Source organism: Lepidochelys kempii, chromosome 3 (genome assembly GCF_965140285.1).
Source record: "Lepidochelys kempii isolate rLepKem1 chromosome 3, rLepKem1.hap1, whole genome shotgun sequence".
In the NCBI taxonomy this organism is placed as follows: Eukaryota; Metazoa; Chordata; order Testudines; family Cheloniidae; genus Lepidochelys; species Lepidochelys kempii.
The window spans coordinates 135,655,026-135,682,748 of record NC_136382.1 but is presented as its reverse complement, the minus strand read 5'-3'; the positions used below and the strand labels follow the sequence as shown (position 1 = coordinate 135,682,748).

The 27,723-nt window shown below is 41.7% G+C and overlaps 1 protein-coding gene across 9 annotated transcripts in view; it reads left to right on the top strand.

Annotated features, from left to right (window-relative positions):
- Positions 1-27,723, top strand: part of LYST (lysosomal trafficking regulator) — a 173,521-nt gene that overhangs the window by 138,391 nt on the left and 7,407 nt on the right. For 5 of the 9 annotated variants that reach the window (XM_073338158.2, XM_073338159.2, XM_073338161.2 and 2 more), the window contains 10 exons: positions 574-818; positions 4,058-4,124; positions 7,184-7,340; positions 7,719-7,859; positions 9,712-9,929; positions 10,916-11,146; positions 12,909-13,098; positions 17,796-17,932; positions 20,239-20,337; positions 27,442-27,581. In XM_073338158.2, the coding sequence (XP_073194259.2) occupies positions 574-818; positions 4,058-4,124; positions 7,184-7,340; positions 7,719-7,859; positions 9,712-9,929; positions 10,916-11,146; positions 12,909-13,098; positions 17,796-17,932; positions 20,239-20,337; positions 27,442-27,581 (1,625 nt within the window). Of the gene's footprint in view, positions 1-573; positions 819-4,057; positions 4,125-7,183; positions 7,341-7,718; positions 7,860-9,711; positions 9,930-10,915; positions 11,212-11,484; positions 11,592-12,908; positions 13,099-17,528; positions 17,765-17,795; positions 17,933-20,238; positions 20,338-27,441; positions 27,582-27,723 lie in introns of those variants that run through there. The other 4 variants (XM_073338164.2, XM_073338163.2, XM_073338166.2 and 1 more) reach the window with 4 other exon arrangements.

Genomic DNA, 27,723 nt, shown 5'->3' with positions numbered 1-27,723 from the left:
AAGCTGATATGAGTTAAGGGCTCAGCCAGGCTTTTTGATAGACAGGATGTGTGTCACAGGTATGTTCTGGTTTCAGAGTAACAGCCGTGTTAGTCTGTATTCGCAAAAAGAAAAGGAGTACTTGTGGCACCTTAGAGACTAACCAATTTATTTGAGCATAAGCTTTCGTGAGCTACAGCTCACCTCATCGGATGCATACTGTGGAAAGTACAGAAGATCTTTTTATACACACAAACCATGAAAAAATGGGTGTTTACCACTACAAAAGGTTTTCTCTCCCCCCACCCCACTCTCCTGCTGGTAATAGCTTATCTAAAGTGATCACTCTCCTTACAATGTGTATGATAATCAAGTTGGGCCATTTCCAGCACAAATCCAGGTTTTCCAGGATCACTCTCCTTACAGGACTAAACCAATTCAATATCGTAATGTTGTGACTTTTTATCACATTGTTATGATCTTAGCAGATCTCTAGAACTTTGTAAATGAGAGAATCTTACATACTGTAGGAGGAGACGTAGTTTATGACAGTTTAAATGTGTTGCTTGAATAAAACTACAATAATTTTTTTAGGTCCGTGATGATGTGTACCACAACATCTTAACGAACAACCTGCCTAATCTTTTGGAGTATGGGAACATTACTGCTTTGACCCACCTATGGTACACAGCACAGATTACCAACTTTGAATACCTGACTCATTTAAACAAACATGCTGGCCGTTCCTTCAATGATCTCATGCAGTATCCAGTATTTCCCTTTATACTTTCTGACTACACCAGCGAAACACTGGACCTAAATGATCCATCTGTTTATAGGTAACAAGAAATCTTTGAAATTACTCCTTTCCAAATAACTCATTAAACTGGTTATTTCAGTAAAATCCACTTGTGTTCACCCTGATAAACCAAGACTTAATTAGGAAGATTGCTAGGAAACACATCTGGTCTAATGGTATTTGAATGTAACATTGGCTCATCTAGTCAATTTGAATAGTATACCTGTTACCAGCATTTATATTCACAGTAGTTGGCAGGTCTCACTCAATACCTGCTGTCTTGCACTTCCTGATATATATTCCTTTGCCTTGAAAAAACAAAAAACAGCCTGTAACCAAAGAGCTGACAATTTAGCAAAACATAACCAAAACCAGAATTATGCTATATGAGCAACTTGCCAGTTACCAAAGGTAAATCTATATCAGCTAGTTGTAAACAGACTAAGGAGGTCCACACAGGCACAATCTTAACTACATTGATTTTTAAAATGGATTTTAGTAAAGTTGGTGCAGCTCTTGTGTCTAGTGTGAAAAAGTCAGGCTAGGCAACTGCAAGAGGAGTAGTCCTGTTGGGTTCTGGGAGGTGGGCAGTCGCAAGCCCATCCACCAGCCAAAGATTCTTCAACCAGCCTAAGGGCAAGAACTACTGAGCTTGGGACTCAAATAAGTATGGGGGACAACAAAACCGAAAACAAAGACAGGTGTGAATGTCAAAGGGTCAGAATCAAGGAACCTGAAGGGGACACCGACCTGGACAGCTCCCACTGCTCCTCAAAGGTGTCAAGGGAGCCAGCGGATGCAGCCCAAAGGAACTCTGCCCAGATATGTGAATGGAGAGAGGAACAGAAATAGGCACCACAGTTGCAGAGCACTCCCTCAGTTTGCATCCTCTCCTTGGTGTTATAGGTGGCCACTTTGGCCATCGCTAGGAGGAGGTTGACGAGGAGGGGCCACAAATGGGGTGTGCATAAATTAGAAGCTGGGAGCAGAAGTGTAGCTAGAACCACAAAAGTAAATCCAGGAGGAGCTGGAAAAGGGGCAGCAACTGGGTCTCCCTCATGCTGCAAAAGGGACAGGCATCTGTGATAAGAGTGAACTGCACCAGGTACATTCCCATGCTCACGGCTCCATGAAGGAGCTGCCAACTAATATTCCCGGTGGCCAGTGGGACCAAGGCAGAATACAGACTGTCCAATGGGGTTCGTCACCCTCAGCAGATGGAAATAGGTCCCACCACTTGTATCGAGAAAGAGGAGTGATCCTATTGGGATCCAGGAAGTGGGCGGGCAAAGCCCTCCCACTGCTAAAGGATCCCCCCCCCCAGCCTAAGAGGGGGATCCACAGGACCTGGACACCAAATAAATACGGGGGACAACTAATGAAATAACAGGAACAGGAGTGTGGTCAAAGGGTCAAACGAGGGGAACCGGACGGGGACACTGAGCAGGGAACCCTGGACAGCACCCACTGCTCCTCAAAGGCGTCCAGGGAGTCAGTGGACACCACCCAGAGGAACTCTGCCCAGATACGTGAATGGACAGAGGATAGGAAATAGGCCCCACAGACACAGGAGACTCCATCGGCCAACCTCCTGACTCTGGTTTTATAGATGGCCATTTTAGCTAGGGCCAGGCAGAGGTTGACCAGGCGATCCCGTGACTTTGTGGGGCCGCGGATAGGGAGTGTATAAATAAGAAGGTGAGGGGAAAAGTGCAACCAAAAGCATAATAAAATATTCGTGAGGAGCCGGAATAGGGGTGGCAGCCTGGCACACTCCAAATATGTGTGCCAGAGTTTCCCTCATGGCCGCAAAAGGGGCAGGTGTCTGGCATAGGGGTGAACTGTGCCAAGTACACGCCCGTGCTCACGGCTCCATGAAGGAGCCGCCAACTGATATCCCCGGCAAGCCTCAGAACCAAGGTAGAATATAGGCTGGCCCACTGGGGCTCCTCACCCTCCAAAGGTGGCAAGAGGTCCCGCCATTTTGTATCTGGGTGGGACACAAGGGTGAGGGTGTGAAGGGTATGGAGCACGAGCGTGTATAGATGTTTCCTTGGCGCGGTCTGGAAGCAGACCAGCTGCAGCTTGTGCAGCCAGCTCAGTGAGGGGGTCGGTTGGGTCCACGGGGCAGGGGCCCGATAAAAAGGTCTGGCGGGCCTGGGGTGGAGGGTGGGTGGGGCGCGCCCTCATGCAGGACCCGGTGCAAGAGGAGTGATGGAAGGCAGGTATGTTAGCCTTAGAATGAGAGAGGCCCTTTTTCCTATAAACTGAGAGAGTGTTACTTCAGGTCAGTTAGGGATACCTGAGTCCAATTAAGGGCTTCCTGACACCTTTTAAAAACCCCTCCTCTGATGAGAGACTGGGAGGAGAGACGAGCTGCTGCAGGGCTAGTGGCAGCAGGGAGACAGGCTTCTCCAGGGTGAGAGGCTGCTCTCCTCCCTACAGGGGAAATAACCAAAGCTGAGTGCGTGTTTAGGGGAAGAACTGACACATCTGGGGCCAACAACAGGACAACACCCTCCACAGCAAGGAAGCAGGGAAAGTTACTCCCCTTTGTTTGTGTTTGTAAATTGATTTCATTTTGTTAGCTGGAGGAACCCTCCTTGATAGGGTTGCCAACTCTGACTGAAGCTATTCCGGGAGATTTTAATAGGATATTTTAAGAAAGTGACATGACATTTGGGGGGGGGGGAATCTCCCGGATTGCTTTCAATAGTCACTGGGAGATTGATACCAATTCCAGGAGACACCAGGCTAATCCTGGAGGGTTGGCAACCATGCTCCTTGGGCCTGAACTGAGGCCTACCTTGAAAATACTGATAAGAAAATACAGAGGGGGAAGACGCACACTGGCCAGAGTGGGCTGATTTGTGCTAATTCTGGCAACACAGAGGAGGTGCCTTGCCACAGTAGACAAGGCATTACTCTTAAAGGGATGCTACAAGTCAAGATTGAAACATGCTGGTGGGGGCAGTATGGGGAATATGTGACCTGTTGCCTATACTGTAGCTGTTCTATGGACGAATGACTTTCATTCCTCTAGCACTAACATCAAATGGCCAATTTTAAATTACGAACGTATTTTTATAGTCATTTTATTTTCCTAAACGCATATGTAGAGTTTTGTTAGGATTTGCCTTTGTATTTGTCCTTCTGTATTTTAACTCTTCTTAATCTGATTTAGCTAAAAAGATCAGTCTTTGTATATGTTAATGTACATTGAACTGAATTTTCTAATTTCATTATGAAAATAAGATGTCAACATTTCTCCTATTACAGAAATTTAGCCAAACCCATAGCTGTACAGTCTAAAGAAAAGGAAGATCGATATGTGGATACTTACAAGGTATCTTAAACTCTCATTTCTACAATGTGTTTTCTTCTGGTATCTAAAACCAAAACAATGTGGCGGGTTTTTTTAATGTATTTCTGTGGGACTTCACATTTTCAGCATGTTATAGTCAATTGTGAAAACAGTTAGCAGGAAATGGATTCCCTTCTGTCTTATGTCTGTCTCTTTGTAACCAAGAACATAAGAAAACAAGAAAAAACTTAATCCTAAAAACTGCAGTGCATCTTTTGGTACTTTATATTTGATGTATGTTGGGGTCTAAATTCATGACCAATGAGATAAATACATATGAAGTTAACCAAAGAAGCTAAAGAAATATATCTCTGTAAATTGCCTTGCATTTTGTGGTCTAAAAAATTATATTGTACATCTGGGTTTTTTCTAGTATGCAACAGAACAGTTATGTTTGCCTTCAAACATTCTGGGTCATTTATCAATTAAACTAACTGCACAAAATCTTTAAAAGTATTTCCTAATCTCCTAACATCAATCTAGTTTGAAAATAGATCTGATCATATAGAGTAGAACTAGTATTCCATTAGTGCTGCCTGCTGTTGCTACTGAGCGTTTATGACCGGTTCCCCCCCGGGGTGCCACCTGGAACTGGGGTACCACTGAGCCCTCTGACCCACCAGCCTGGGCTCCCTTTCACACTGTGCTGCTGTGACAAGCTGCAAAGCCCTCCAGCCTGCACTTTCACCAACATTCACATAGATAGAAACACACCCACCTGCAGTTACACACAGGATCTCTAACCACCAGCTTCCCAGCCTAAGACCCCAGAGCAGTACTGTCCTGCCCTGGTCAAATCTGGCCAGTCTATGGGTTTAATACCCGGTCCGCCTCTCCCACAATGTGAAGAGAACAATGTATATTTGTGGTAACCAAGCAGAGATTTTCCACAAGCACTCCAATCAAGGCTCACTGGTTTGGATTAAAACATGTTAGGTTTTAAGTGATAGCAAACAGATCAAAGCAGATTACATAGTAAATAAACAAAACACAAACTAAGATTAAGATACTAGAAAGATAGGATATTCTCATCCTGGCTGACGAAACAGGCGGGCTGCAGATTCTTATGGGACAAGCTGCACTTGCTTTACAGCTTGGAAACCCCAGGTCTTTCATACACAGGCTAGAAATCCATTTAGCTTTGGTCCAGCACTTCCTCCAGTTCAGTCTTTGTTCCTCAGGTGTTTCCAGGTGTCTTCCTGTGTGGGGAGTGAAGAACTACAGATGATGTCACTCCCTGCCTTATATAGCTTTAGCATATGACCAGAGTCCTTTGTTTCAAAACTTGGTTCCCAGACTGGTCTGTGGAAAAATACTAACATCCCAAGATGGAGTCTAGAATCATGTGGCCTGGTCACATGTCCTTGTAGAATCATAGCAGCCATTACTTACAAGCTGTCTGGAGCATTCTCAGGAAGGCTCGCGAGGGGGAGATAAGCTTCTCCTAAGGCCTGTTGTTTTCCCTAATGGCTCATTGCCCTGAATAGGCCCTTCCCAACCAGCTCTCTAGACTGAAAGCATCTTGCCGGGTGGGCGTTTCCCATGCATAACTAAATTTGAAGTACAGATACATAGTGTTCAGATACAAAAATGATACATGCAGACAAATAGAATAATCATATTCAGCAAATCATAATTTTTTCAATGACTCCTCACATGACTTATCTTGCACAAAATGCATCATAATTATGCCATAACCATATTATAATATTACTATGGTGAATATGGGGTGCAGTCACAGTGACCATGTCCACAAATGTATCTTGTTCCTGGACCCCCATTAAAGTCCATAGAGAATGACTTGATGGGGCTGGAAAGCATTTACACATGGGCCTTTCATTTAGATTTGCATCAAGATCTGGAGTGTGCTTTGACAAAAGTGTGTGTATGAACTTGTTTTGATTTTAAGTTTAGTGTGAAAAACCCACATTATGACACAACAGTGTTCCTGGACAGAAAGAACAGTATTTACCGCTAGAGCAATATATTGTGAAAGTCAGGTGGTCTGTTGCTTAAAAGCTTAAGTATGCATGTGCACACTTGTCATTTGTGGTTGAATTGATGTTTTTAAAATGAAATTTTGTCAGAAACCATCGATGTATGGCACTGTTTCCTCTTCATTCAATATTTATGTAAAATGATCTAACAGATTCAGTCAGTACATTGCCATGGTGATGTCAGTTCTTTATTACTAGGTTGCTGTATGGGCTCAAGCATGTGAGTGATGGGCTTTCTAGTGTAGTGAACCTGACATTCATATTTTCAGTGGCAGTTTCAAACAGATTTAGGAAAACCTCACTTAGGCACCTACTGAGATTTTCAAAGATGTGTATCTGCATCTCTGCCTAGATATCTTTTTGTAAATCTAGCCCTAAGTCCTCTTTTGAATGCAAGATGTTGGCTCCTATGTCACTTTGGCACTTCTGAAAATTTCTTTGATGGGATTTTTCTGCATTTTTGTTACAAAAACTCATATTTACTATTCCTTTAAATTTGCCACCCCTAAGGATAAGTTTTTGGATTGAAGAGTCAGGATTCTGTCTCTTTCCTGCAAGATATACTTTTTTCTAAAGGTGAAATGGCACCTGGTCCACACTATAGAAGTTGCCTATTTCTGAAAAAAGATTAAAGTAACAGGTGCAGCTGAATTAGTGTTGAACGGAGTTAACTGCAGGTGTAGAACAGGACAAACCATGGTTAGTACAATTTCCAAAAACCATGGTTAATGTTTTGAAAGGTGTAACCTGAAGCATTGGAAACAGTTATTGGAATGGTCTCTTCCAGAAAAATATTGTGTGGTAAAAATGAATAATTACTTCAGACAGAAGCTATTTTTACAACTGGGGGGGGGGGAAACCCCCCACCAGGTGAGGCTCTTTCCTCTAAATGAGAGCTTAAATTCTTCAGATATTGTCTGGGACAGAAGGCACTAGTGAAGTGCTGGAAGGACGTATATCTTAGTGTAGTATCCTAGCAATATAGCTTTTAAATAGCATGTTGGGTAAGATATGACACCCATGCTTTACCTGTTCCTGTTCTAGTATTTGGAAGAGGAGTACCGCAAAGGAGCTAGAGAGGATGACCCAATGCCTCCTGTGCAGCCTTATCACTATGGATCTCATTACTCCAACAGTGGAACCGTACTTCACTTTCTAGTTAGAATGCCTCCTTTCACTAAAATGTTCTTAGCTTATCAAGGTAAGATTAATTTTGTTAAATATGACAAATGAACATTAAAGTGAAATTATCAAGTATGGTAAACTTAGAAATCTGACCTACCTTGACAGTGGACCCTTTTGAGGCTTTCATAAAGAGAACATGTAGTACATGAACTCTTTGTGCATCTCACAAAACTCTACATCTTCTAAAAATGTCTGTACATCTTCTGTGATCTATTCCAAAAAATCTGGTCTCTATGGCTCTAGATCTCATATGTAGCAATTGGGATCTAAATGTTCAGGCCTCAGCCAAGCAAAGTTGGTGAACTTGAACTTTTTGAGGTCACCAATGTGCAATTGGTATTGTATGTTTTCCTCTTGTCAAGGTAATAAACGGAAACTGTGTTTTTCTTTGCAGATCAAAGTTTTGACATCCCAGACAGAACCTTTCATTCTACCCACACAACTTGGCGCCTCTCCTCCTATGAATCTATGACTGATGTGAAGGAGCTTATCCCAGAATTTTTCTATCTTCCAGAATTTTTAGTTAACAGAGAAGGTATACGAGACAATGCCAAAATGATCTCTAAAAAGGCACAAGGATTGGGTCTCTGGGTTGAAACTGATAATTCCATGTTATGATCTGTTTTTTTCCCCCATGTTTTTAAATTGATTGTCAAGGGGAAACCTGGCAGGTCCGGATCTTGAATATTTAGCCACGGAGGCTTAGGATTGACTCTACTGTTGCCACTTTTGTTAGTTCTGCAAGCCCAGACTTCATGCTCATGAGTTGTACTGCCATAATCTTATTTGATTTCAAGAAAACCATAAAAGTTAATCCAGACAAGGATGTTTGATAAATGTAGAAATTTAAAATCTGTTTCTTATAACTGAAAGAGCATCTGCTCCTTTCCATTGAGGGTGTCATGCTTCTGATAAATCTGTTTACATTTTTTCAGCTAGTTACATTTTAGGGTTTCCCCAAGAGGCTCTGACAATCTGTCAGTTGTTTTGAGAGAGTTTACTGTCCTCATGCTGTCCTCAAGGGACTTGGGCTAGATCCAATAAGGTGCTGGGTGCCAACAATGCCCAATAAAACCTTTGGGAGTTGAGGGCATTCAACATTTCACAGTAGTGTTCAGCACTTTGTAAGATTGAGCCTTTTTTATTGTTCATGTTTCCTTGTTACAATTTAAGTTTAACTGGTGGAGTTAGGTAGTAGTGACGGGGGTGAATGTGAAAGAGCGACTGACCATCGAGAATGGAATGGAAAGGATCAGTGATGCAGGATGGTGAAGAAAGTGTTTTACTGAATCAGTAGAAGACTTCAAGTAGAGAGATCAGACCTTCAGTGACTATAGCAAGAAGCAATGTTAGTGCTGAATATTACCCATTCTGGACCTCAGGTAGGGCTGTTGCACAGTGGGGATGTCACAATTTTGTGAGGTTTGTACTCCTCCCTCCTCCTCGCCCCCACCTGAAAAAGTACCATCTGTTTGAAGCTGCTAAGAGAATTGGAATGCTAGTAGCCCCAGTGGATATAGTGTACAGAGTGCATGTGAGGCTAAGGTACATGATTCAATTTATCACATGGCTTTCCACATGGATATTGCTAGCCCACTTACTGTATACAATTCTATAATATAGTTAGATCATTTCTACACCAGGGTCCAGAAGCATGTTATCACTTTTCCAACAAGAACTGTGTTTAAGCACACTTCCCTGCAAAGTTCAGAAAAAAGGCCTATAGATTCACAAGGCTTTTGAAATTGCTGCTCAGCGTGAAATGGGTGCAAATTTCTTTTTAAATATAGATCAACCAAAATTTTGAGGACTTTCTGGGTATCGTACAGAAAATACTTATTTTATGAGGTTTTTGGAGAAGATTTCTGGAGATAGTGGCACTGTGGGAGACAGACAGAAGCTTTTTTGTTTTTTTGTAGCTCAGTTACTGGCTGATTCAAATTACCTTGTTTATATCTGAATGTTTTTTAACACTGCTGGGTTCATTATACTATTGTAGGAATGAGTAAGTGTCAGGACACCTAGAACTCTTGCAAAGGCCTCTTTTTTGTTGCTGTAATTGAAATCCTAAAATTGTGTTTTCTGCCATGTTGCCCCTCTTGGTTGGGTGGAGCTCCCCGTAAACTTTCCTTCTCAGTGATGCATATTAAAAAAAAGAACGGTTAGGCCGCTGGTGAGGTGAGACCACTGCTTATCTGCTGATAAATATTCTCACTGTTTTCTTGTACTGCCCCATCTGTCTGTAGAGCCGGGACTGTCTTTTTGTTTTGTGTTTGTACAGCATCTAGCACCATAGAGTCCTCGTCCATGACTGGGGCTCCTAGGTGCTACAGTAATATAAATGGTAAATAATAAAACCATATAAACCCTCCTCTTTACATTTCTAGGTTTTGATTTTGGCCTGCGTCAAAATGGCGAAAGAGTAAACCATGTCAATCTCCCCCCATGGGCTCGTAATGATCCCCGTCTCTTCATCCTGATTCATCGTCAGACTTTAGAGTCTGATCATGTCTCCCAGACAATCTGTAACTGGATTGATTTAGTGTTTGGGTATAAGCAAAAGGGCAAGGCTTCGGTTCAAGCTATCAATGTCTTCCATCCTGCTGTAAGTATCTTTTTGTTAAGTAATCTGTTCATAGTATAAAATTATTTGATCTCTGAGCTGGTTTAACCCGATTGCTTGGAAAACATCCAGCTTTAGGCAAATTCCCTTGAAATAGCTAACTATCAAAGAACAGGGAAAAAGACCGAATATTTAAATGAAGAACTGGTAAAATCCCAGGGCTTGTGACATGAAGGTCAATTATGTCTATTTTAAATAATTTTTCCTGGGCTAAAGCTAGGTAGGGAATAGTCATACAATGTATGTCTACTTAAAAGCCTATTGGACAATTAGTCATTGTTTGCAATAATATTTAGAAATGCAGTATTTTGTTTCCTCTTCCATCAAAAAGAAGCCTTTCACTTTGACAGATTGTAGCGAAGGCTGCAGCAGAGATAAGTGAAGTGTCTGATTAGAGAGCACAACATTTGTACTATTCCCTCCTCCACAATCTTAATTTGTGTTCCTTACCTGCTACCCAATTAATGTCCCATTTAAGCTAAACCCCTACAGTGGCTTTAACTTCGGATCACAGAACTGGTTAAGACTCTGCATTACACTGCAAAAGCGTCTGGATTTACTCAGGACCGTGGTGAAAGGAGAACAAGATGACGAAGGACTTGTCAATTTCAAAAGAATTCCTAAATTGTACATTTTCAGGTCTCAAAATGCATTCCTTGAAAGGCTTAAATATTAGCAGTGCAGCAGCCTGACTTTGTCCAGCCAGGCTGTCTCACTTTATGGGTTTCACTCACTGTAATTTAATTGCTCATGGTAAAATAGAGTATTTAAATGTCAATCATATAGTCACTTCGATTCATGCTGGTTTTCCTTAACACTTTAGGGTGTAGTTCTGCAGTTCTGTTGCATCCAGAAGTCAGTTACAGAAGGGCTGAAGACTCTGGCTCTAAGCTTGTGCAGTTTTAGCTGGGAAACTTTTTTCAAAGATAACTTTACTTAGCTTTTGTGTTTGCTGTTTTACATTTTAGACCTACTTTGGGATGGATGTTTCTGCTGTTGAGGATCCAGTTCAAAGAAGAGCCCTGGAAACAATGATAAAAACATATGGACAAACCCCTCGTCAGTTGTTCCACACAGCACATGTCAGCAGACCTGGCTCCAGGCTCATAATAGATGGAGAACTTCCCGCTGCCATGGGGTTATTAGTGCAGTTTGCTTTCAGAGAAACCAGGGAGCACACTAAAGAAATAGTATATCCAGTATGTAATTTGATTCACAAGATTGCTAAATTAGCATTCACAGGCTGTAATTACTGCACCCTAAGGTACACATCTGAATAATTAAGCAAAACAGCTGCACCCACAGTGTATTAATGAAAAGCGTTCGCACTATATCCTCTGTACATTTTAAGACATTTCATGATTATGTGGATCAGAGCAGAACTGGCACAATGACTTGCAATGTCCAAGCTTCTGGAGGAACTGTCTGGCAGTGAATTTCTGTCCTTGCCGATCCTACTCCCAGAGTGTATAGCGGGTGGAGGTGGGGGGCGGAAGGTGCTGGACTGAAATAGTTTTTTCTTCCACTCTCTTCACAGTGGAAGGAGGAGATTTTTCTGCACCACAGAGCATCAAATAGTCTGTCATGCCTGAGGCAAATCTGTTTCAGTCTATGCCCATGTGTCTTTCTGTAGGAAGTGTTGTGGTTAGTAAATCTCTTTACTATAGACTGAGCTTCAAGACATTTTGAAAAATTTTCATCTGATATTTGTCTGTAAGCAAACTGAAGTAAAGAAGTTCTTAAGCAGCTCTTCTGTTATAGTAGGATAATTTTATTGTCTTTTTTGAGTCAGTATTTTTCAGTACAACCTCATTACCATTCTTCTCACCCTTGAAGTTTAGGAAGAACTAATGGAAAAACAACCACTCTAATTTCCATGTGTAAATACGCATGTGAAAGTTGCGAATTAGTTTTTGTTTCTGTATTGAACAAGGTTATCAAAATAATTACTTTCTGGTTTCTGCCAGTAACCATTTTAAAAAAAAAATCCAATCTGTTGATTTTAGTATACAAGTGACTTTAAGTACCATAAAATATCATTTTGAACTTAAAAATATCAGGGCTCAGAATGACTTTTTTGGAGCTATAAAAGTACTGAAATGTGAGAGAGACCAATAAATTCAGGACCATTGAGATATGTTGTGCAGGAGGCACTGAATATAATTCTTGTATTAGATCAGTATAGTCTACCATGTCAGCTATCTGGTCTTTGTCAATATAGAATGCGTCAGAGCATTCTAATCCCTAAATTGCACCTCACTGTTAATGCTATACCATGGGGGAAATCTAATATTAGTGAAGTAATGCAAAATTACATTGTAATATATTATAATTTGCAGTATTTTATATATTAAAAAGTAGAATAAATTTGCACTAGTCTTTCTTGAAGCAAAGAGGATGCCAGTACTTGCACTGCACTTAAATACTTGTTTGCTGGCTGGTTAGTTACATGCCTTGAATGGTGAATTCTTGGTCCAGTGTTGAGATATGTGATGATGGACAATTCGTATCAACATTTTTGTTTTGTTTAGCATTCTTTGTGGGGAAAATGCCTCATTTACTTCAGACACTTATTTTCTCTAAAACCTAATCGGGAATTTGGCCCATGTTAATAGAAATGGAAAACTGATGTTTCATCTTACTGTGTTACTTGAACCCTACAAGTTACCAGTTTTCTAGTCAAGCCCGTAAATAACTGACTGAATAAATAAGTTGGCACAATAAAAGATCTCACCTACCTTGTGTCTCTGAATAAATAGAACTCACTTGAAATTAATATCTTGGCATAGAACATTACATTGCCTTTTTGCATAATTCTTTATAACAAAGTAAAGTATAGACCCTGTCATATAAAGCACCACAAGACTAGAATCACTTATAGGAGTCTTTTATCTATAATGCACTTTTTCCTCATATAAAATAGGAGTATTTTAATTGGTGTTTTATTTGTCTTTGTTCTAGAGTCCTTTGCCTTGGATAAAAGGTTTAAAGTGGGGGGAATATGTAGGTTCCCCAAGTGCTCCAGATCCAGTTGTTTGCTTCAGCCAGCCACATGGAGAAAGGTTTGGCTCTCTGCAGGCTCTGCCAACTAGGGCCATCTGTGGTTTGTCCCAAAAATTCTGCCTTTTGATGATATACAGTAAAGAGCAAGGTAAGGAAGCCCCAGAAATCAGTTTCATGTTTACCCTCTACATATGAAATACTGGAAGAACTTAACTAGTTGCCCAGTCATAATCGCGCTATATTTTTATAGTGCCACTCTAATACTCTAGCTGAGTACTCAAGTTTGCAGTCTTATTCTGCTAAGGATTGTAAATAGAATTATTAAGCAGCTTTTAATAAAGGTGCTGGATTTCAAGAATTCTTTTCAGTTAGTTTGGTATTTTTGTTAAAATAACTCAACTGAGAGTTTTTAAAATATCAGAACTCTAGAAATCCACAGTTCTTCTTCGAGTGACTGTTTATGTCCATTCCACTGTAGCTGAGTGTGCGCCCAGTGCCTAATTGTTAGATATTCTCCCCCCCCCCCCCCCCCCAGTGGTACCTGTTGGGACATGAACATCCTCTGCTGCTATATGCCACTGTGTGCAGGTATAAAGGGCAGAGCTGTCCACAAATTTCCTCAGTTCCTTCTTACCAACAATGACAGTTGTTGGAGGAATTATAGCTTTGCTACTGTAAGTTCTTCCCTCATTCCTCATTAAAATATATTCAGTTCGCTTCGTATAATTTCATAGTTAATTTAATCGGTAGTAATGATAGTTATAAGTTTCAATTTTAGATCTTAGGCTGACTGGTTCAGCTCTTTGTACGAGGAGCGGTACTGGAACCATGTCTCGATCTCCAGGATTCAAATCATGTCATTCATGCAGCAAACCAATGCCAATGAGTGACCCACACCCCAGCTGCCTTAAGTCCTTAAGGGAGTCCCAAATATCACATTTTAAAAGGATTTAAGTGTTGCTCAAAAAAGGATGGAGTGGCCAAGCTGAAATGTATTCTTGTGAAGGTGGCACTCCATCCTCCCTCAAAGCCATCCAGTTCAGAGCGGGCATCGGGCGCATTAGGTTTGGTCCAGAGTGCTCCTTCTGTTTTGTCTGAATCCAGAGCTCGATCACTGTCAGCAGTGTTGAGGAAGAGGCACAAGGCCGCCAGAGTTTTGGTACCTAACTCTACAAGATCTCTGGTACTGAAGCTTTCTAAAGGCAAGAGACCTGGGACGAATACTGAAAAGACACTCCCCAAAACAGCCTTCAACTAAAAAGGGGTCATGGATTCCGAAACCAGAGCAAGATCCCTCAAGAGCAACCCCTGAAACACCTACTACAGCTTCTTCGAGCTATCCACCAGTACTACATGAACATGATGCACTACCAGAACCATTGACACTGGCGGCATATACAGAGGCTAGAGAGCTACTTAACCTCCCAGTGCCAGTTTCCACAGCAGCACAGGAAGTGTTTCAGATGGTACTGGTACCCGAGGACCCTACTCCAGTTCCTCCCCAGCTTGTGATACGGATTCCTCCTGCACTTTCTTGGCCTTGGAAATCAGTACTTCCAAGGGGAAAACTAACCATGACTTCTCCAGGACCTTCATCCATGGGCTCTATTTATCGCTCTCTAGTTGAGGCAGCTTCTGTCCCGCCCCATTATTGGATGTCTGATTATTCCTCCTCTTCAAGCTTGGAGGTTGGGTTCTATGTGTCCCAGTTTAGACAGGACATGCATCTTTCACTGGGGACGTGTGCCCGATGGTTCCTGCCATAGTCCTGGCAGGGGGTCACATGATAAGGGACAATTGCCCAGTCAGGGATGGGTTCCAGGACTATGTGGGGTCTCTGCCCTGTTTTTTAACCATATGCCCTGAGAGAGGCACTCATGGTTGTGAGCCACTCCAGACAGCGTGACACTCACCTCAAACTTATAACACCAGCGGGACCTCAACAGCAATGGTTCTCAACTTTACTAGTCTTGTCAGTCAGATTTTCACTGACTCTCCACTCTAGATCCAGATGTAGTTTCGCAGGACCATTATCATCTCCTCCAACCCCAACCTCCAGGCTCTCCATCTGAAAAAGTGTGGATGCTTTATGGCTAACATTGTTGGAACAGGCTTACTCAAAGCGTGTGAAGGAGTACTTCTAAATAGTAGAAAGACTTCAACTAGGAGTACTTACCTGGCTAAGTGAAAGTGTTTTCCCATCTGTTCCCACCAGAAAGCGAGCTCAGTCCAATAGGTGATGGATGGATCTCCTGTACCTAAAACATCAAGGTCTAGCAGTAGCTCTGGCAAGGTTCATCTAGCAGCTATGACGGATTTTCATCCATGAGAGAGTAACGGACCTAATTTTTTCCAATCCCATTGCTATCCGGTTTTTTGAAGAGGCTGGACAGAATATGTCTAGAGGTGCAAGAACATGCCCTCCCACCCCCCGAGATCTGAACCTGGTATTAGCAAAGTTAATGGGACCTCCTTTTGAACTTCTCATGACTTGTTCTTTACTCCACCTCTCTGTGAAGGTTGCATTTTTAATTTGTCACCTCACCTCGGTGAGGGGGAGTGGGCAAGTTGAGAACTCTGGTATTCAAGCCTCCCTATACAGCCGTCTATAAGGACAAGGTTTACCTTCACCCTTGCCCAAAATTCCTGAAAAAGATTGTTTCCAACTTTCACATTAATCGGGCAATCTGTTCGCCACCATTTTTCCCAAAACCTCATACTCTCAGAGATGAAGAGAAGCTCCACTGTTTTTAGACATCAGAAGAGCTGTAGTATTTTTACCTGGCCTGGACTAAATTGTTTAGCTATCATGATCACAATTGTTCATTGTGGTGGTGGACACCCAGTTTCCTCTTAAGTTTCTGTGACTTTTTGGGCACAAGTTCCTATTCCTGACAGTTGCAAAACAGCTTGGTTGTCTGCACACATTTGCTTCTCATTATACTATAGCCATTCATTTCAGGAATGATGCCAAATTTGGGCTTGCTGTTCTACGGTCACTGTTCAAAACGACTTTGGGCCCACCTCCAGATGGATCTGCTTGTAGTCCCCTACAGTGGAATGGATATGTGTAATCACTTGAAGAAACTGTTACCTACCTTTCCATAATTGTTGATCTTTTGAAATGTGTTGCACATGTTCATTCTACTACCCACCTTCCTTCCCCTCTCTGTCAGAGCCTTTCCAGTAAGAAAAAACTGAGGTGGGTCGGGAGTCGTTCCACCCTTTATACTTGTGGTGCATGGCAGCAGAGGGCATTCAAGCTGCCCCAGTTGGTATTGCTTAGGGAAAAAAATCTCTGACAAAAGTGCGCTGGGCATGCGCTCACATAGAGTGGAATCACAGGTGCGCGCCCCTTCCCCAATACCCCGCTCTGCCTCTTCCTGCTTCTGCTCTGCCCCTTCCTACCCAGTTCCGCCCCCTCCTCAGAGCAAGTCCCATCCCCACTCCTCCTCCTCCCTCCCAGTGCCTTCTGCATGCTGTGAAACAGCCGATTGCAGCAGGCAGGAGGCACTGGGAGGGAGGAGGAGGAGTTGATCAGTAGGGCTGCCAGCGGGAGGGACGGGGAGCTTGGCTGCCTGTGGGTGCTATATCACCAACTAACTTTTTTCCATGGGTGCTCCATGGACATGCAACACCTCTTGAAGAACAGTTAGGGAAAGGCAGATAACTTTGTTTGCCAGCGTATCCAGAGGAGCAGAGTGTTGATGAACAAGTAGATGAATAGAAGAGCAGCAGAAGGGAGAAGTGAAGGAATATTTGTTGGAAGGTGGAATGGAGGATGAGTAAGGGAAACAGAAGTAGAACCATAAGGCAGAAGGCTTGGTTATCAGGTTAACTCAATGGAATTAAAGCCTACTGATATAAGTACAAATGGGTTTTAATAATTGTCTCTCTTGCATTAAAGCATTTTACTGGCCAGGATTTTCAAAAATAAGAGCAAAATTAGGCTCTGAAGTCCACAGGCACCTAAAATAAGTAGCCTCTCTTTCAGAAGTGTTGTTCTCAGTGATTCCCACAGAAGCAAATAGACCTGGGCAAAAAATAGGACCTAATTTTCACAGAAATATTCACAAAAATTGTCTCCTTTTTTTCCCTTCCAAATTCAAAATTTCAATGAAAACCTTTGCCAAAATGGCAGACTTGGAAAAATGTCAATGAGCTCTAATGCTCAGTGGTTAATGTAAATTCCGCAATCACCTTTATGCAAAAACCCAGAGATTTGAAGCTACACCCTGAGGAGAGGGCCATTGACTGGTGATTATCTGTTCTCAGAGATGGAGAATAAAGGCCTGAGCTGTTTAAAGAAACAGCTGATGTGTCCAGTTGGGGTCTAGTTCCTGATCCATCTCAAAGCTGACATGAACTTGGGACCAAGGGAGCAAACCCATTTATGTGGTTTGAAAGATTGGCACCAACCAGAGCCCTATGCTGGAGTTGTGGGTGATCTCTAGTAAGCTTTTAGTATATGTCTAGTTTTTGTTTTGTTTTTGTTTCTTCTGTAATGCTTTTGCCCTAAGCATATAAACACAGTTTGCTTTGTGAAAGCTGTTTGGTAATTGGTGTACACTGCTTTAGCTGCTGGAGAAAGAGTAAACCACAGGTGCCGGATCCCAGTCAGACCTGCTGGGAAATTGCAGTGAGGTGCAAAGGGACTGAAAGCCTAAACCCTCAGTCTGAAGGGAGAGAGACATGAATCTCTGCACCAAGAGAGGTGGTGGTTGGAAGCCTAAAAACTTATGTGGGTACCCTCAATGAAGACTGGAGATGCAGGAGGCAAAGGTGCAGTAACCCTGAAACTGTGACAGCATACTTGACACAAAACATATAATGCTTTTCCTGCAGGTGTGAGAAGCATGCACAGTACAGATATCCAGTGGTCAGCCATTCTGAGTTGGGGATATGCTGATAACATTTTAAGACTAAAAAGCAAGCAAAGTGAACCTCCAATAAATTTTATACAGAGTTCACAGTTGCACCAGGTAAAACTCTTTAAAATGTTTCTAACTGTAAAGTTAATGTATTTGTAAAAGGTGCTCTATATGACATCATTGAAAACTGAAATCTATTTTTAATAGAGAACATGTACAGCCTAGACAGTGATAGTGCAAATTTCATAGCCTTCCACCATTCCTGATCACCTGAACCCCAGCGCACCTCACCTTTATTTTGGGGAACAGTTTCTAACAATGCAAGGTTTAGCATCCATGCCCATGTAATCCTTAGAGTCTCCAAAAGCACCGGCAGGGTGCTCAATGTGATGTGGGCACATATCCAGTGGGAACTAAGGTGGATCCTGTATATCCCTTAATATATGCCATCAGATAAGTGTCTTTAGTTGCTAGCAATCTTGTTCATGCTTGAACCAGTGACGCAGAGATGTAAAAAGAACAGGAGTAATTGTGGCACCTTAGAAACTAACAAATTTATTTGAGCATAAGCTTTTGTGGGCTACAGCCCACTTCATCGGATGCATAGAATGGAACATATAGATAGATATAGATATCCACACACACAAATAGAGAACATGAGAAGATGGAAATAGCCATACCAACTTAAGAGGCTAATTAATTAAAATGAGCTATTATCAGCAGGAGAAAAGCTTCAAAAACAGACTCCAACGAGAAACTGCTGAGCTTGAATTAATATGCAAGCTAGATATCATTAACTTGGGTTTGAATAGAGACTGGGAGCGACTGGGTCATTACACATATTGAATCTATTTTCCCATGTTAATTATCCTCACACCTTGTCAACTGTCTAAATGGGCCATCTTGATTATCACTACAAAAGTTTTTTTTTTCTCCTGCTGATAATAGCTCATCTTAATTAGCCTCTTGCAGTTGGTATGGCTACTTCCACCTTTTCATTGTGTGTGTGTGTGTGTGTGTGTATATATATATATATATATATATATATATATTTTCTTACTATATGTTCCATTCTGTGCATCTGATGAAGTGGGCTGTAGCTCACGAAAGCTTATGCTCAAATAAATTTGTTAGTCTCTATGATGCCACAAGTACTGTTCTTTTTGCGGATACAGACTAACACGGCACTACTCTGAAACCTGTCACAGAGATGTAAGGCTCTGTAGCCTGTTATCAATGTCACCATCACCTTGTCCTTGATGACATTCTTTATTATGTGATCATAAGGATTTCAATCACTTCTTCAAAAAACGTGTAATGGAGTAGGAAACACAAACTTACATCCCAAGTTTAAACTCAGCTGCACTCATTTGCTTTGCTGGTTAGTATTTCGCTTGTGTCTGTCCTGGAATTACTCTAAATGCCACATTTGTTTTCTGGGGCATACCCATTTTTGGATGAGCCCCTTCAAGCTCTGCAAAATGCCCCCCCACCCCATACCTTTTTGGTCCTCCTTCCATTTCCATCCACCAAATATCCCTCTTTCTTTCTTCTCCACTAAATTTCCCTCTTGAATCTCTCTGCTCCCAAAATCTGCTTCTGATTCAGCTCCTCTACCATGGCAGAAAAAACATGATTGGATATGTCATCATGAGTATATAGAACTTTCCAAACAGTTTGTTTCCAGGCTGAGAACAAGATCATAGGTGCCTTAAAATATTGGTATGTGTGGGCTGCGGAATAAGTGTCTCCTTGTTGGTTCTACTGTCTGTAAAGTCAAAAATGTTGATTAAAGACAAAATGGAAAAAGTCAGTGTGAGACCCCACACTGGCCTCTTTATACCACATAAAATTCAGAACTTCATAAAGGTGCTCTGAAAGCCCTGCATCTCGCTATGATATGATTCTTGCAGCAAAGGTACCATGAAAGACAGCAGTAAGAATATTTTTCCAAAGATCACCTTGCAAACCCTGATATAGGGCATCTGTGAGAGGGATGCATCAGGGATGGGGACAAAGCACACAGCCCTGGGAGGTTGCCATAATTTACACAGACCCTTAGGACTGTCCACGTTATGTCGCGGCCTCTCCAGCCAGCCAAGGATCAGGAGGGCAGAAAGTTACTTTAACACTTACCTCCATCCCTTTGAGCTGAGAGTTCTATGCTATGCATCTTAAATACGCCACGTAATTTCATCCATAATTTTAACTCTAACTATGCAAAATGTATGTGACCTGCTGCAGATTTATTAAACTTCTCTTGGGCTTCCATTCTGGGTCAGGTATTTTATTTATTGCATGTTTTTCTTAGGAAAGCCAGTAAAAACATATTTGATAAAATAGCTAGGTGTAATGAAATAGAATGTAGTTAAAATAGTACTTAATTTTCTCTGGATCTTTTTTTTTTTCTCTCCAAGGTAACAAGTTGTGCTTGGGTACCAGACAGTTGCCAGCTTTTTACAGGTAGCAAATCTGGTGTCATCACAGCGTATATCAACAGATTCTCTAGCAATATGGTAAGTATATCAGACAGAATTTATAATTAGGAATTTAGCTATTTACAGTATTTTTCTTTTCTTATCCTTGCTGTTTACTCCACTTCTTAAAACTAGACTTGTTACTAAAAATGCCTTGTATTTAGGGGTTTTGGTTTTTTAACTAAAGAGGCTTTCAAAGTATCCTATCATATACATTTTCACAAAATAATTTAAATTTTGTATTCTGCATTTTAATAACTATTTGGATGGTGTCCAACTTCTCTCTTCCCCAACATCCACCTTTAAAGAAGCTTGAAAAATAAATGACTTTCCTACCCTATTTTATTTTCAAAGCAAATGCTGATTTTTGTTGTGTTTGAGGACTTTACATTTTTTATACTTAGTTACTAGTACGTCAACATCAGGACTCCAGACGGTTACTATCCAAAGGAATAAATCTACTGTCCAGATGCAGACATGAAAGATAAGAGTGAGGGGGTCCCACTAGCAAACTCAGGGCACCCTGACAAAGGGGAAGGCCAGCCCCTCTGGTACTTGGAGAAGATACTGGAGTTTCTATCGAAGTGCCATGTCTGGACATTGCTCTTCTATCCACTCCTGACTAGTAGGTGGCTGATAAATTTGAATCTCCACCTTACCCTCTCTAACTGCTGTGGAAGGGAGAAGGAGATTTTTTTTTCTCTCCAGAACCTTTTGTTTGTTATGAGGATTGCTAATCTATCTCTCCTGAACTCTCTGGGTAAATCCTTGTCTCCTTTAAGTCAATGGGAGTCTTGTCTAACTTCCTGTTCCTGAGCAAACTTAGAGAAGCTAGCCAAACTCCAACTACAAGATCACCTTACTGAAGTTAATACTCTAGACATGGCATAATCTGGATTCATGCCAGGTCTTAGAACTGAAACAGCTTTCATGGCATTGATGGCTGAAGGGAAGACATCCATTCTCATTCCACTGGACCTTTTTGCAGCATTTGACACTGTCAGCCATGCACTACCTAAACTTGTCTTGCCTGAGAGGTGACGGGGTCCACGATAATGCACTGAAGTGACTTGAGTCCTTTCTTGAGGGACAACCCAATGAGTAGGGATGGAAAATAGTACCTCTGCCACCAGACCCCTCCCTTGTGAAGTCCAACAAGAATCAATTTTGTCCCAGTGCCTGTTGAACATCTACATTCACCCACTAGACAAATTGGTCAGATAACATGAACTCAAGTGTCAGTAATATGCAGATGACACAAAGTTCAGACTATTCTTCACTACATACAACCATGTACAGCTCAAGGGTGATGAACAAGCTGGCTGAAGTGGAACCCAAGCAATACAGAGTGATGCTGATGAGCAGAGGTAAGTACTTAGAAAAGTTTGCAACCATAGTAAGATCTCCTTCAGTTGAGGGTGCACGTCCACAATTGGTCAGTTCAGTCTGTAGCTTAGGAGAGCATTTGACAGCTTGCTGACACTATGCTGTTGCATACACACCATCTGTCAGTAGACCTGGACAAGTAATAGATTTTTCATTTTGCTGGCAATTCCAAAAAACTGCAAAAACAAAACACTTCTTTTGGAAACTTTCAGAGAATCAAACAGTTGGGATGAAATAGTTTTCTTTCAGTTTGGGGCACTTTTGACATAACACCTAGGAATGGGGTGGGTGGAGGAGGAAGCTGCCTCTTTAGGCCAGTAGTTAGGGAACTCACCTGGGACATGGGAAACCCCTGGTTCAATTCTTCTTCTCCCTGACGTGGAGAGAGGATTTCAACACGAGTTCCCACCCCTCAGGTGATTGCCCTAACCACTGAACTGCAGTAACTCCTCACTTAACATTGTAGTTATGTTCCTGAAAAATGCGACTTTACGTGAAACAAACACACACAGTATAAGTTTTAAACAAACAGTTTAATACTGTACACAGCGATGATGATAAAGCTTGGTTGAGGTGGTGGAGTCAGAGGGTGGGATATTTCCCAGGGAATGCCTTACTGCTAAATGATGAACTAGCAATTGGCTGAGCCCTCAAGGTTTAACTCGTTGTTAATGTAGCCTCACACTCTACAAGGCAGCAAGAATGGAGGGAGGGGAGACAGCATGGCAGACAGACACACACTGTGTGTGTGAGAGAGAGAGAGAGATGCACATTTCCCCTTTAATGACAGGTTTCAGAGTAGCAGCTGTGTTAGTCAACATCCGATGAAGTGAGCTGTAGCTCACGAAAGCTTATGCTCAAATAAATGTTAGTCTCTAAGGTGCCACAAATACTCCTTTTCCATTTCCCCTTTAAGTATGCTGACACCACTCTTAACTACACTACCTTGTTAAGTTAATCGGCAAATTGAGACCGCAGCAGCTGCTGCTAGGAAGCTCCCTCTGTCCTGAGCCCTGTCGTGTGTCCCTCCCTGCTCTATGGAGATGGGGTAAGCGGGGTGCAGGAGTAGGGGGGAGGGAGACACCCTCCCCCAGCAAGCAGGAGGCTCTGGAGAGCAGCTCCAAGGCAGAGGGCAGGAGCAGCACATGGCAGTGGGGGGAGGGACAGCTGACTTGCTGGCAATTGATAGCCTGCTGGGTAGCTGCTGCACAGGGAACTTAGGGGAGTGGGGAGCTGATGTGGGGGCTGCCGGTCCACCCTGGTTCCAAGCCCCCACCAGCAAGCTGCAACGGGATGCTCTCACTGCAAGCAGTGGACAAAGCAGGCAGCTGCCAAATGACCTCATAAGGGAGCATTGCACAACTTTAAACAAGCATGTTCCCTAATCGATCAGCAATGAAATAGTTAACCGGAACGACTTCAAGTGAGGAGTTACTGTATGTCCTATTCAGGTTTGGCACTTTCTGAATCTTTCCTATTGAAGCTTCTTACAAATAATTATAGCCCTTGGAACAGAGACTAGAACTTGGATGTCCCATATCATATCTGGGTGACCTGATCACTAAGCTGTTTGTTCTAAACTGTTTGGTGAACTGGACAAAAATTTGCAAGTAACTTTTGCGTTGACTGTAACTGCATTTTTCAGCAAATAAACTATTTCCCAAAAACTTTGCCCAGCTCTATCCATATGTAATGCTTTCTATCATCTCCAGTTGGTTAGGAGTTGCCCTCCCATCCTGATGAACAGTGACCTGGACTCAGTTATTCGCATCTTCATCATCTTTTGGCTGCAGTACCTAATTGTGGTATAGGTGGGCATGAAGCCTTTCGTGCTTTGGAAACTCCGACTAGTACAGAACCCTGCTGCCCACCTCAAGAACACTAGCTACCACAAACCGATCAAACCTGTCCTCCACTCTCTACACTGCCTTACTGCGGAACGTCAAGTCAGGTTGAAGGCCTTGATCCTTATCTTCATGACGCCTAATGGTCTGGGCCCAGAGTATCGAAAATATCACCTAAAGCTCTGGAATGAAGACCACGATCAACAGCTTCAGTCCTGTGGTACAATGGAGCTTTCTATAATAAGATTAAATCCCATTTGTGCGGAAAACAGAACTTTCTTGGGGGCCAGTAAGAGACTGGCACAAACTCACACAGGAACTAAGGACTCTTGCAAACTGTAACGGAGCCCTTCACTGCTCATGCCACAAATCAGCTGGAGACTGCTTAGAGTGCAGGCACCAGTGCCCTTTTATTTGCAGTGTCACTTCCCACCACCATCTATATACAGTCCGTACAACACAGCTCCCTGGAGGACAGCTAGCTTCCTCAGCCAGCAGGAACCTACAGCCACAGGCTCCTCCCTTTCCTGTTTCCCCCTGCCATTGCTTCCTTCCTGCCAGCTTTATATAACCCCCTGGCGAATAAGATCTGCATGGGTTTCTCCTCAAGCCCTTAGGCGAGCCATACCCAGCTAGCCCCAATTAATGCCCTTTAATTGGAGCTGGGCTAACAGGGGCCTGGTCAGGACCTCCTGGCCAGCACCCTGTTACACAAACCTTACCACATACTTCTCTGACCTTGCCTTCTCTAACGTAGACATATAACATCATGTATTAAATAATTTAAAAAAGAATCCTTATCAAAGAATCCTTACACTCCCCTGCACACCTTTTCCCCAGTGATGAGACTAACTAACGTGTGACAGATGTTAGTCATATCGCTTCATGCATTGATGGAAGAAGCTTAGATACTAGGGATAAAATAGAATAGAACTGTAATGGAGCCAGGATTTTGCCTTCTGTTTTAAGTCGTCTTTTCTGTGAATAGCTCCAGCATCATCCTCTTCAGTAGTTCATAATTTTTTCCCAAGAAGCAGCAAATCGCTGACACAATTCTTGACCATTCATCTTATGTCACAGGGTTCTGAATAGCAGCACTTAAACTGACCACAGTATTGTTTTATGTTGCTTTTGCTTGATAAATCTAGGAGCAGCAACAGAGGCTTAAGTGCTCTCTGCAGATTGAGAAGGATTCCACTGCATCAAGGTTAAAACTTTGCAGAAATTCATGGCTCAAGCCCCACACACATTAGGAAAGCCCACCCACTGTGAGCAATTAATTTTTAAAGCCCCAAGCAATATCAGTTATATTTTTGGTAACTAACGTAGGAAATAAACTTTTTGTACAGAATACTTGTGTTTTAAAAATGCTAATGAAGAAACTAGCAATTTGTATTTGACAGCTATAAGGAACTTTAGAACTGCGAATAGGAGGAGTTTGCTTTGCTCCTCAGGTGTCCTCTGTGAGATCATGTTTGCTGAATCCCTCAGCACTGACACTTCTGTATACCTCAGGCAGCATGACCTTGCTGCCAATTTTGTAGCATCTGTTGTTTAGTCAGTTGCTTGAGACAGGGCTATAGGGAATGCCAACTCGTTTACTAGCATCTGTTCTGTATTCAGCCCCCCAGCTGAGTGCTTTGGAACAGTCTATTATAGATGCAGTACAGGAAGTGTCAATCAGGGAAAATCATCATGTGTAAATCATTAAAGCAAGGAGACAGGTATGATGCTAATGGACAGACATAAGAGTCTGGAACTCTGAAAGCAGGGCTCTCTAGTGACCTATATCTCTGTGTTTGAAAATGTTCAGACAAACTGCTCTTGTCTGTTACTTCTCCCAGGCATTGTCAATATCTGTAATCCAAAACACACTGAAGTACTGTTATGAGAAGTCACTCAAATCACTACCCTTAGAAGGCCTCAGCCAAGAGGTTCTGGATGTTGGGCAAGTGGGTTGCTCCACCCTTTAGTTGTTCCTAATCTATCTGGGGCTTTCTTGCTAACAGAGAGGGAAGCATTTTAACTTATTGTATATCCTTTTGAGAGAATAGATGAAACGGTGTGGTAATTATTTGTATGATCCCTCACTCCAGTGCCTTAACCACAGCCATCCAGCCTAACACAGAGAGGGGGCATTTTAAATATATGACCAGCTTTAAATCAATTTATTTTTATATCTATGCCACTTTAAAAATATTTTGTGAGTTGAGTGTTTATATTAGTGTAGTGAAGTGGACATCAGCATTGGAAGGATAAATGGAAGAAATGAGTCTTAAGAGATTTGAAGGAGGCGGCGAGAGCTTCCATGGCACACAGTACTTACACACATGTTTCAGGCAGAGAGGATGGCATGAAAAGTCATAGTTGCATTACTTATTAGCACAAATAAATTATTTGATCCTAGAGTTCCATCCTTTCCCATTACTATCATTTTGTACTTTGTATTATGATAGTGCCTAGAAACTCCAATCCAGGATCAGGCCACATTGAGCTAGGGGCCGTAGAGACAAATAATAGAGAATCCCTGTCCCAGAGATGTAGGTGTCAGCAAAAGGTGGACAAAACAGACAGATTAGATGGGGGAAGTGGAAAGATGAGGAAACAAAATAGTTTAGCAGAAAAATTAATCTTGGCTTGACACTTTGACCATTAAAAACCTTGTTTTAGTTCTGTTCTTAAAATTCTAAAATAATGGCAGACCATACTTCTATGAATAGTAGATACTACATTACTCCGAGGGGATGTAGAAACTGGATATTCTTATCAGCAAGTATTATACTACACAGTAGGAAGATATGTTTATCGTTTTCTTGTGATCGGTTAAATGAAACTAATCGCTAAATGTTATGATTATTGAAGGTCAATCTTGTCCTGACTGGTAATCAATATAACTAGTACAGAAATGGATGTTGCTATTTGTTGCTCAGATAGTGATAGAAATGATAATGATAGCTAGCATATTGTGAGTGAAATCTATTACCAGTTCCTTCTCCTTTTCTCTGATGACTCTTTTCATCTTTTAGTAGAGCTATTGTATGCCCTATTTTCTCTTCCAGATTTCTAAATTGTTCATTACTGTGCTCTGAGGTAGTAAAGAGGAGCTATGGGAAAATTCATTGTAGCAGAGACACATTTACCTTTCTTGTATAAACATTATTCCAATCTCCTTGTACGCTGGACTTCTCTTAATTGGACAATTATAATTCTGATCAACTCTTCTAATTTATAGGCTGTTTTTCAAAAAAAGTCTGAAGAATTGCAATTCTTAAAACACAAGAACTAGCACTTCTGCTTAGCAGTTTCATCTTCTCTTTGGCATTTAATTTTTGACAATTTCTATATTAGAGCAGAGCTTCAAATTTCACACTTAGGTAAGCCCCATCTAAGGACTTGGCACTGGCTCAATATGTTCCCAGTAACTTGGGTTTTTTTCCAAGTTTTTTTTTAAAGTGCTGGTCATTGCCATTGACTGTCACTTGCTGAACTAGTTTTTCCTAATTCCAAAATGTTTCTGGCCCTCAACCCCCAATATTTCCTCTCCAGCCAGTCAAACTGAAATATGGAGATCTAGCGGCCATCTGTATTTGAGCTACTGACATAACATGTTTGGAAAACAACCAGCCACACACAACTTTTTCTCAAACCTTGTGTGTGAGAGAAGTAGGAGAATATAGGGCCTTTCACATCTAATGTCTTACTCCAAATACTCATGTAAGCAATGTGTTTGCTTCTTTAAAAGTCCTACAAATAGCATCTGAACTGAAGATATGAAGCATTTAATCATGGAGTGCCAGTTCATTCCTTAAGATCTATACATATTGATCCAATTGAAAACAATGGAAGCCACACTTCCAAAACAATAAATACGTTGTGTTTAATTCAGGTCTCATTTTAATATATTATTTTTCAGCATTCTGAGATAGAAATGGAATCTCAAGTACATCTATATGGTCACACAGCAGAGATAACCAGCTTATTTGTCTGCAAACCATATAGTATAATGATAAGTGTAAGCAAGGATGGAACCTGCATCATCTGGGATTTGAACAGGTACAAATATAATTTCCTCGGTTAGCCTAAAAAGGCTTACTTTCTAACTGTTAAGAATCTTAATCTGAAATGATTATTTTACACTATTACTTTCCAACTATTTTAATCTTATGTGAAACCAAAATTCAGTTTTGGTTTTCTG